This window comes from Poecilia formosa, unplaced genomic scaffold, assembly GCF_000485575.1.
Source record: "Poecilia formosa unplaced genomic scaffold, Poecilia_formosa-5.1.2 Scaffold581, whole genome shotgun sequence".
In the NCBI taxonomy this organism is placed as follows: domain Eukaryota; kingdom Metazoa; phylum Chordata; class Actinopteri; order Cyprinodontiformes; family Poeciliidae; genus Poecilia; species Poecilia formosa.
The window spans coordinates 224,498-236,021 of NW_006800520.1; the positions used below are offsets into that span (position 1 = coordinate 224,498).

General features: G+C 40.0%; 1 protein-coding gene across 4 annotated transcripts in view; it reads right to left on the reverse strand.

Moving 5' to 3' along the window:
• The window catches only part of larp1 (La ribonucleoprotein 1, translational regulator), a 40,774-nt gene that overhangs the window by 12,465 nt on the left and 16,785 nt on the right, over positions 1-11,524 (reverse strand). For 2 of the 4 annotated variants that reach the window (XM_007541022.2, XM_007541021.2), the window contains exons 4-9: positions 7,593-7,664; positions 6,028-6,178; positions 4,149-4,283; positions 3,911-4,063; positions 2,962-3,124; positions 291-435 (exon numbers count right to left, since the gene is read on the reverse strand). In XM_007541022.2, coding sequence (XP_007541084.1) covers positions 291-435; positions 2,962-3,124; positions 3,911-4,063; positions 4,149-4,283; positions 6,028-6,178; positions 7,593-7,664 — 819 coding nt within the window. The remainder of the gene's footprint in view (positions 1-290; positions 436-2,961; positions 3,125-3,910; positions 4,064-4,148; positions 4,284-6,027; positions 6,179-7,592; positions 7,665-11,524) is intronic. The other 2 variants (XM_016665416.1, XM_016665415.1) reach the window with 1 other exon arrangement.

An 11,524-nucleotide genomic window follows, 5' to 3' on the forward strand; every position in this document is an offset into this window, starting at 1 on the left:
AAGTTTGCATGGCTGCTGCACATTGTCACACCAGTGAAAAATGTGTGTATATTTACGCAAACCTTGACGCAAAGTTAATTTTTATACATGCCGACTTCAGCGTAAAAGATGGCGCTGCACCTTTTTTGTGTGTACGCTTTATGCATGAGGCCCCTGAACCTGAACTCACTCGTATTAATGATTTTACGTCATAAACGCATTAATTTCACTGTTTTAATCAGCAGAAATGTTTGGTTTTGGGCTGCTCTCAGACTAATGAGTCCGTTTTGTGGTGTGAACATGAGTCTGACCTCCAGGATGAGCGCCACGTCGGTGGTGAGCGCCTGAACTCTGTGGAAGCCGGCGATGAGTCCGACAGGAAGGAAGCCGTCGGCGTCCATCTTCCTGCGCAGGAAGAAGTCCCGCTGCAGGTTTTCCAGGCTGAAGTAATATTCTCTGCAGGAGACAAAACGTTGATCTGCTCTCAGCTTCACCAACACATCTGGATCAGAATCAACCTGAATCACAATAATCAGCCGTTTCCTTATGATCCATTTGGTCGGTTTGATGTTTGATCTCCATTTTGACTCAAACTGGACCTGTAGGTCCAACGTTTCAGCTTTTAAAGACCTGATTCTGAGATCCACCAGCCTGAGTGTTTAAAGCGTTTCTGCAGAACCATTTTTACACAAAACGGCAAGAAACCCGACTTCAGTTCACATCAAATGTAGAATAAATATAAAAACTATAAATAAAATGTGGATTTAAAGAGGAGGAAATGTTACTCTGTCATTCAGCTAGTCTTCAGTCAGAAGCTTCTTAAGATACGCTGCAGCACTGACTGCTACCAGAAATCCTTCCTGCATCAGCATCACTCTGATGATATTCTCATGATTTATATTTTATTAATGGTCTGGGATGAATAAACTAAAAAATGTTAACGGAGTAAATATTTTAGAGACGTTCAGGTTTTTATGGGACAGTTTGAGGATCATCTGGTTGTTTCAGGTCGACTCGTCACTCCATCAAATAATCAATAATAAAATTAATAAGCATATTTTTACAGGACTGCGTGCATTTTGCAGAGTTCTTTCACTTTTCGCACGGAAAATTTTAAGTTTTCAAACTTTTCCAGCTTCACACTTTGGAGATAAAAACAATATAAATTAGTCCGTTTTAACTAACATTAATTATTACTGCTAATAAAATCCATCAGCAGAAAGAAGCTAAAATCTAAAATAAAATTAAATGTTTTGGTTTGAAACGTGTATCATCATGAAAACCCGACTGGCCTGAGAAAAAATACAAAAACTTTCTTTAATGTAAGAAATAAGATGATCAATAAGTCATTGAGTTATTAGGAATAATAAATATTCATTAAATTAAAATAACCTTCCTGATCAAATTAATTTCTACACCGTGTCCCAAATTATTATGCAACTGATATTTTCTCAGATTTTCCTTAATGGTCGATGCAAATGATGGTCAAGTCATGAACTATTAAAGTATAAATCTAATTTTACTGAACAAACCTCCAAAGAGAACAGTATTTCTTTCACAAATAAAAAACTCAAACTGTTCCCAATTATTATGCACAGCAGATTTTCTAACCATTTTATGGATTATAAAGTGCAAACGGTCATTCTCTGAAAGTTCAGCATTAAGTGGTCACAGGTAGTGAAATCAAAGCCATTTCAAAGTAAAACACCCTAACAGACAGCTGCACGTTAACGTAGGACCTTCTTTACATCAGCTGATCGATTCCTGCTTCCACTGAACTTGTGAGTTTGTGGATCGTTTCTGCTTTAATTTCTCTGCAGGATGTCAGAAAACCTTCCAGAGCCGCTGATTGACCTGAACTGCATCTTGGTCTGAACCCTCAGATCTTCTGCTGGAGGAAACTCCAGAGGTTCTCAGTAGGTCAGAGGTCAGAGGAGGATGGTGTCCGCACCATGAGTTTTATGCCCATAGCAGCCAATGACACAGAGGTATTCCTTGCACCTTCAGGGGCCCTAGAGGGGCCGACCAGCTCTCTCTGGCCCACAGCATGACTCCACCACCTCCTTGCTGACATCACAGTCGTGTTGGGACGTGGAGGCCGTCCCAACACGGTCCACTACTGCGTCCATCTGGACCATCCAGGGTTGCACAGCAGTCATCAGTGAACAAGTCTGTCTGAAAATGAATCTTCATGTTCGGCTGGGCCCACTGCCACCGATTCGGGTCAGTCGGTTCCTGCTCACCAAGCCTCTGGAGGTTCCACCAGCAGCTTCAGATAACGTTTGCTGCTTTGTGAGGGCGTTAGCAGCTGCTCTCTAACAGTAACCTTCCTCATTATGCCTTTAGTTATAGTGATTCAAAGACCCTGAGACACAATGCCGTCTATGAATTTAATAGCACAACAAAAAATGTTTACCTTTATGATACTTTAATCCAATTTGCATAATAATTTGGAACATGGTGTAAACACAAAATAATTTAGTAAATAGAAATAATTTTGCCAGCTAAATAATTTAAAATGAGAGAAATTTGATCTGATTTAACTTCAGACAGCGAAAGACATATCAGGTTTCAACTGTAAGTAGATTTTTACTGAATTTGGGACTTTAATCAAACATCAGATTGAATTTTATTACCAAACTGTTCAGTTTGAAATATTTTGAAGAATTTAATACAAAAAATAAACCTTTAATGTTTAAATGAAACTGAATCATTTAAAGAGTTTTTGAAATTTTCTTTCTCCACTAAAATCATTCAGAGGCGAAACATGAAGAGCTCCTCCGCTCCACAGCCGCATCACCAACCATTAGTTATAATTAATCATTAGTCACCATTAATCCTTAATAACAATTAATAATCATCATTAATCCTTAATAATCATCATTAATCCTTAATAATCATCATTAATCCTCATCATCATTAATCTTTAATCATCATTAATCTTTAACAATCATCATTAATCGTTATCAGTCGTGTGCTTACATCTGCCTCTTGATGTAGTCCTTGAGCAGCTCCTGGTCGGCGGCGTACAGCTCGCTGCTGCTCAGGTTGTCGTAGTAATATGTGACCGAGTTGCTGAACTTCTGGCCGTACGGCACGTCTTTCCCGTCGAACGCCTTGTAGCCGTAGTGGTAGTCATGGTGACCTGCGGAGACAGGGGGCGGGGCTTATTTCCACTGGTCTGAACAGGAAGTGATGTGCAGCACAGAAATTTAGTTCCAGAAATTATTGCAATACATGATAATACTTCTGTTTTAAAACCATTTTCAACTAATAATGATAAAATAATTGACGCACAGCCTCTAAAAGATAAAAAAAAAAAGCTTGAAAAACATTTAATCCTGGATCTGGAAGCATCTTAAATATTCAAAATAATTAATTCTCTGCAGCCAAAAACAAAAAACCAGGAGCATTTAACACATTAGTTCATAAAAATAAAGTTAGCGGCCAGCTGGTGTTTAGTTTTTCCAACTTTTTAAAGATATTTCTGTAACGATTGAAAGGGAAATATTTGAGCTCATTTTAATTATTTATTGTTTATGGTGACACACGATTAGATCTCATGTTCTTTTTCTGTACTTTCTGTCCCAAATAAACAAAACGAGTAAAAAAGGCTCATAAGTTTACATACAGCCATCAAGCTAAACTCTGGTAAAATCTGCTGATGTGATGAAACCTCCTGAAGTTTGGCTGATTAAACTCCAACCTGGATACATTCAGATACATCCTGATTATTTATGGTCATTTAGATTCTTGGTCCCACAGCAGGTCAAATCAGACTGCAGGAGTTTTAAAGTTGTCAGCAGGTTTAAAACAAACTTATGGAGAAAAACGTCTGAATGGTTTTCATGTTTGGAAGCAGCAGAGACTCAAACTAAAGTATAAAACTGAATAATGTGATTTTGTGTATCCAGTCGCTGTGTGTTTGTACCTCTGCCGCCGCCTCGGCCTCGGCCCCGCCCCCTTCCTCTGCCACGCCCGCGACCTCTGAACCCTCCGCGGAACGGCGCCCCCTCGCTCTTCACGCTGGAAACCTCGTCGTGGTCGTCGCGCCACTCCCGCTCGTACTTCTGACTGTGCCAATCTGCCGGACAAACGCAAACCAACCGCATCAGTGGTGACCTTTGACCTCTCCTGGTCATCAGAGCCGGCCAAGCGGTCCGGCTGACCTCTGAGGTCGTTCCGGGCGTTGGGCGCCAGCCGCGGCTGCTCGTTCTGCCGGCTGTTGTTGCGGGATGCCGAGCGTTCGCGCGGCCCTTCAGGCTTCACGTCGATCATCAGAGGAAGCCACTTCTGCTTGTTTCCTGTTGGGGGAAACATGGAGTTAGCAATTAATGAGACGATTAATCAACAAGTGACAAATCACATCCTGCAGAACTTTCATCCATTCAAGCCTTTTTATACAATATTAGGAATATGTCAATAATAAATATTCCATTCATTTATTATTATGAGAAATATTTTATTAAACAACCTTTCAGTCTGGAGCCAAACAAGAATCTGAACATCAATACAGACGACAGATGATCATGTTTTCAATTAACCAATTAATAAAAGGTGACTAATAATAGATTTATCTTACAGAACTTGAACCAGGTGAAGCTAAAACTACAGAGGAGATCTGGATGGAGCAGATTTACAGAAAAAGGGTTTTATTTAAGATAAAAGATGTTCATATTTAAACAGTTTGATCTGACTTCCTGCTCCCAGTGTTTCATCATCCTGTGATCTTTTTTCTTTAAACTCCAGTTAGCTATTAATTACAAAATTAGATGACAGTTTTTTCAATAATTGATTGATTAATTGCTTCAGTCTCAATCAAGAACTTATCATTTAAGGTTCAAGTTCAGGTTTACAACACTTTTCTTTCCAATATCCTAAACTCTGAAAAACTCAGAACGGATTCTCTGAAGAGGAGAATCAGTTTCTGGATCAGATTTCAGGAAAAACTCAAATGCAGAATGCTGCTGCAGTACCTCAGCTGGCCAGCAGGGCGCAGCAGAGAGCTGCTAGAAGTTGAATTAAAAAGATGGAAAACAGAAGAAAAAGGACGGCGCAGAAAAGAGAAAATGTTCATTTGAGCTCAAACTTTTCCTGGTTTGATCTGACGTTATTTACAGAACGTCAGAATAACAGAAGTTTGGTAAAATTGCATTTTAATTTTTCTTAAATGTTTTTCAGTTTTCTTCCTAAAGATTCTCAGTAGTTTCTGGCAGAACTGGTTTAAGTGGATCCAGCTCTTTACTAGAGCTTCTAAATAAGATCTGAGTTTTTCAAACCAAATCTGATTTGAAATCAAAAGTTTTTCTCACTTTCTTTTCAGTAAAAGAAATAAATGACAGGAAATATTTTCAAATCATCCTCTGTGAGTTAGACTGTTGTCTAACTCACAGAGGATGATTTGAAAAATAAGAAAATAAGAAAATTATCGTTTAATTGTGAGAATTCAGACATGATCAGTTCAGTTCATGTGATTCTGTCCAAACAGATTCAGTTCATGTTCAAACATTTCAAAACCTGCCAATAATAAAGTGATGTTTGTGTTAAACCATGATTTCTATGGTTCTCATAAAATGTCTGCTTTATTCTCCTAGTATTGTAAACAAAAACAATCAGTTTCTGGGCCTAATAAATGGAAAACCAACTGGTCAAACAAGATGGTGGCTCTTGCTGCAATGACATCACTCTGAACTACGGAAACCCAAAGAGTTCATTCCAGAAATTGGATCTTAAAAAGCAAAAAAGGGGATTAATCTGAAGAACTTTGTTTTTGTTCATCTGGAAGAACAAATTTAACTTCCTGGTTCACGTCGACATCGTGTTCGTTCCTCATGATGTCATCTAATTTATAAAGGGCACCACACACCCCCACAGCATGATGCTGCCACCACCATACTTCAGCTAGGTTTGTGTTCTTTGGGTTTTAGCTTCTTATGGATTTTTTTTCTCCGAGCGCGAGAATCGATCCACTTTGTGAAGATGTTAGCTTCTGCTAACATCTTCACAAAGTCGTTTTTGGTTTTGAGTCGAGTATTTCAAGTCTTTCACCTTTTTTCTTCGGCCCGTTTTTCTGCGGGTCGTCGTCTCCGTTCTTCTCCTCTCCCGAGTCGTCAGATTTGGCCTTCAGGTTCTCCTTGCTCTCCTCGTTGCTCTCCCTCTTGTCCTTTGACTCCTTCTTAGCCGCCGACCTTTTGGGACCCTTGAAAACAAAAACCGTGTGCAGAGTTAGTAGTTCGTGTTGAACAGCTGGAATCTGGGATGCAAACCTCAGAACTGAAACGTGTTGAAAGCAGAGAGCCGAACGATGCAGCAGCTTTTCTAACTCCGCCATGCCAAAGTGAAGCTGCAGCGTCAACAGCAGCAACAACTCAAAGCTCGTTTCGTTCATTCACATGCAAACATCCAAACCAAGCAACGATTACAGCAACGCAGATAAACCAGATGAAAAAGCGGAAAAAAACGTTTAAACTTTGGGTTCAGAACTAAACTGAACCCAAAGTTCAGTTTATGTTGCTTTTTTATGATTTAGTTTAATCTTTTCTGAAGGTCCCACCTTCTGTCACCTTCAGCAGACAAACCACGGAGGGTAGAAGGAGAGCATGTTTTTATTTTAAATTCCCTCACATGCTAACCTTTAACTGATATGAAAGAAACTGTAGACCAACTTAAAATGCTGTTAAAAATTATGTGCAATAAAATCAAGCTGCTTAAATATTTTTATCTTTTCTTGTTTTATTATTTATTTGTATAAATTAAAGTCTCTATAAATAATATTACAGTTATATTAATGCAGTAAAGTTAAAACAGCAGCATATGGCCTAATCAAAACCTGTTCATCCTATTCTTTACTCTAAATGATTCTCAGATAATCAGGTTTCAGTCTGAGCTGTTTCAGGGTCTCTGTCTCTGCAAAGAGGCGAACAATTACATATCCGTACATCTTGAAAAGCATTAGTGGAGCCTCCTGCACAACCAATCACAATGCAGCAAGTCAACAACTAAACTCTTATTTGTTCCAGCAGCCGTTGTACAGAGCATAACAACCAGCTGACCAAACACTGGAGAACAGCTGGGGTTGCTAGGCAACAGCGCAGTTTTTTTTTTAAAGTAGCCGTTTTTCCAGAACCAACAATCATGAACTTATTGCACAAAAACATCTGGATATTACTTTAAGCATTTGTTCTGTTGAGACTCAAATGGAACAAAAATGTGAAAAATATGAATTTTTCGTAACAGATCTCCTTTAAAGGGTCACAAATACTAAAGTCTGACCAGCTGGAAACTTTCAAATCTGGATTTTAAGGTTTCTAGAAGAAAGTGATCAAAATGATTTGAAACAATCAAAGTAATTGTTTCAAAAGAAGCAGGTCTGTGAAAATCTAAAAATGGAGTCAAACATTTTAAAGTGCATGATTTAAACAGCCTGCATGTGAACCTTTGGCCTGAAACGGGTTTTATCTGCCGGGTTCTTTGGGTCGGTGCTCTGCCAACGTTCCCTGAATCGATTTTTCTCTGTTAGTTCAACATGTGTGTCAAGTGTTACACAATCGGGGGAAAGCAGCTTCTTCTTCTGCCTGGAGGATTTTTAATTTGAGTTAAGAAGCTGAACTTACAGCGATTCTCCACGAGTCTCTGACCTGCCTGAGAGGCGGCGGGCCGGACGCGCTCTGTCCCACTGCCTCCATCTGAACACAGGGAGGGAAGAGCAGTTTAGACAGGATCACACACACACAGCAAGCTGCTGCGAGTCACTCTCGGCGTCACGGTTCCTCCAAAACGCCACGTCAGAGTTACACAAGCTGTGAGATGTAATAGAAAATGTAGTTTTTAGCCTCATTTCATCTTTGATGGAACTGATGATACTTTTTACCATTTATTTAAGGATTATATCTGCTGTGCTTTTGTATTTGTGCAAGATGTGTTTTTCCATTAAAGAAGTTTCCAGATAATGTTGAGATGTTTCTGCAGCTGTGATGGCAGAAGAGACCTGAAGACATCTTGGGTAAAACGCTTAACCTGGAAATTAAAAGGACCAACATGTGGAATGTAGTTTGCACCCTGCTTTGACCTGCAACATGACTAACTGACAAAGAGGTAGAAGTTTCTCCTGAAATCCTTATGGCCTCCCTTTCCTGCCATAAATCATCCCCTCCAAGAGCTGAGGGACGGCTCATGAGGAGGGGGTCAGGGTTGTCTTGTGGTCCATCGGGCATCAGAGATCAGATCAGACTTTGATGTGATGCGTGTGTTCAAGGCTCTTCTCCTGACGGCCTTCAGTGAGACGGGTCTTCACTTTTACCCTTGAATAAAAAAACTTAAAGACAAAGATTAATCTTTCTCTTATTATTGAAACAGATTCTCATTCTTTGATGAATGAAATTTCCATAACAGGGAGCAGAAGCGTCTGCCGGAGTAACGGTTAAAATCCCCCGGAGGAAACAACTAAACGCTTCCTAAACGGAATCAGAACCGGTCGCTTCCAGTCGGCTTCTCGTTTTCGTTTTGCCGAGTCACTGAGAGCGGAGCCTCGTTTTGCCGAGTCACTGAGAGCGGAGCCTCGTTTTGCCGAGTCACTGAGAGCGGAGCCTCGTTTTGCCGAGTCACTGAGAGCGGAGCCTCGTTTTGCCGAGTCACGGAGAGCGGAGCCTCGTTTTGCCGAGTCAGTCCTGTTGCTTCACAACGATGAGCAGAAAAAAAGAAATGACCTCCAGCAGGTCGCCGTCTCTTTATGTGAGACTCAGCAGGAAACTGAGCCACTGCTGCTCAGAGGTCAACGCAAGGTCATCAGTCAATAAATTAAAACAAAATCACTAATTTACATGGTTTATAGTTATAATCTTGTTTCCAGAAACTTTATAATTCATTTCATTTGTTGTTTCTGTTTTGTTTTGGACATTCAAAATGTCTTCCAGTTCCAATATTAAATGTTCACTAGTATTTAGACCAGGGGTCACCGACTCCAGTCCTCCAGTTACCATCCTGGAGCTTTTAGATGCATCTCTGCTCAAACACACCTGGACCAACTAAGCTGCTCCTTTCCAGCCTATTGCAGAGAGGAATGAATGCTGGTGAGGGATTCAGACATTTTGGAGCAGAGGTGAATGTAAACGTTGCAGGATGGTAGCCCTGGAGGACTGGAGTTGGTGACCCCTGGTTTAAATGTATTCATCTTTAAGAATCTGTTCTTGTAATACAGGATAATGAATCCTAATAATATTATTGTTTATCAGAACTTCTGAGTCAATTTATCATCCGGTAACGAGTTTTTGAGACGGATTTGATCATAAAAACACTTTATATTATATTATTCTGCCAGGATCATTTTCTGCTGTTAGCAGAAACAGAGCTGTGATCAAATATACATTTATTCTGTTTTTCCTTTTTTATTTTAACTCTAGTGTCAGAAATACACCCCGACTAAATAGAAAGTTCAAACTGAATTTTGATCATGATTTATAAAATGTATTTTTCATTTATGTAGTTTATGTTTACAGCCAGACTCTGATTGTTTCCGTAAATCATTTCACTCCTAATTATTCAGTTTGCTTATTTGTGGATTTTAATAGAGCTCATCTAAAATATTCAAAAGTAAATTAATCTTTGGGAGCTGAAATGCTATTGGCTGGTGTTTGCAGAATAGCCAATCCAGGAGCAGGACTTATTTTCCTTGCCACTGATTGGCTGTAACCCAAAGAGTGGAGATGAGCCTCAATGTTCTGCTGAAACAGTTTCCGTACTGAGGTTTATCTGCTGTTTGAACTAGATAAACATACGTGGGTTTTACTGAACACTTTATGTTCACTGAATTTATTAAATTTATTTCATGACCTGAAACATTTACATGAATAAATAAATTGAAGGCAGCAAGAATTTCATTTGGTCCTGAGCAACAACAAAACTCCCAGAATTAATTGTTCAAAATGTAGTTTTGAATTAAAGAAACTGAACTTTATTTTGTAACTATTAAACAAGTCGATTAAAGGAGAATAATTATCTCAGCTGAAAGTGAAGACGATGAACGCTAACACTTCGTTTTGACTGTTAGCATGTAGCGTGTTTAGCTTTCATGGCTCCGCTGGGTGGAAGAGGTCAAAGGTCCAAGCAGAAGTTCAGAAAGTTTTCATTTTCTCTCCAGAGAAACAAGAATTTATTATGTTTTTACCTAACGAGAAACAATCTAGAGCTATAGATCTAGAGTCAGCACAACTTCCTGCTGTAAACCAGAGATCAGGCTGACCTCTGACCTGACCCTTTGGTCCCACAGTGGTCCTTCTGGCAGCTGCAGAGCATTTCAGGACCAGAGGACTAAAGTCTCAGAGCACAGAAATCGATTCCTGCAGCAGCGTCTTCACAAAATGAAGCTTTCAGCTTCTATGATACACAGATCTGGAGCAAACGCCCAGAAAACTGAAAAACAGCCGAAACACTGAGTTCCTTTAAATCCAGACTTAATACCCAGCTGGTTGGAGCTGCTTTGATTAATAATGAATTAAATATTGATCAGTATGTTCATCTGATGTCTATTGCTCGTTTCATAACTGGTTACTGTGTAAAGCTGTTTGTGTTGCTGAAATATTCTCTAATAAATTGAACTTGTTTGAATGAAGAACCAGAAACAGACCTTGATTCTTTTTTTGAAACATCCTGAGAAAATGTCTAAATGTACAGTAAAATGTCAGCCGTGACCCCAGACTGGCAGGAACAACTCCGGGTTCACCTGAGTGTTTCTCAGCGTGTCGGCTCGCCGCCGCCGGGCTCTGATTTACGCCGGCGAGCGCGACGGACGCCGCGGCCCGGCAGCTCTAAGAATAGCAGCGGCTCAGACCGGCCGGTTCTCTACGGCGGCCCTAGAAGGACATCCTGCCTCCGACCGCTCCGTTCTGCCACCGGACCTGGAGGTTATTCCTGGGACCGACGACTTGATCCGGCCTGTTAGCGCCACCCAAAATAGAGCCGGTTACCATGGCTACACGCGGCGCTGCATTGTTCACAGAGTAAATAAAACTAAGAGAGGAAGAAATGCCGAGGAGAAGCCCAGCAGCTAACGTCTGTTAGCCCAGTAATCACACAAACAGCGAGTAGGAAAATAAATTTAACTGAAATAAAAATTCACGTTTTTCAATGAGACAGTTTGAGTTTACAAAAGATACAGCGGAGTGAAAATACTCCTGAACGTAGATTTTGTCCAGAAAGTGTCTAAAGTAAAAGTTACTCTCCACCTCTGCTTCAGTTAGTTTCATCTTATTTCACAATATTTTCAGTAGAAACTGGACAGAAATAGTTGGTCAGATTTTGTGTTTTTGCAGTGAACGCTAAAGCAAGAAGCTAACCAACATGAAAAGTTTCTCAGGCTTCATCCTCACCAGCTGCGTTTCATTTACCAAATAATTATACCATTTGCTTAATGAAACACAACTTAACTTATGTTTTAATTGCAGGGCTCTGACTGGCAGCGGGTCGGATCCTTATCTGCAGAAATAACCTGAAAAATCATTTCTGTACGATTCAGATTTTAACTTTTCTTTAATTTCTGTTTATCTGACAC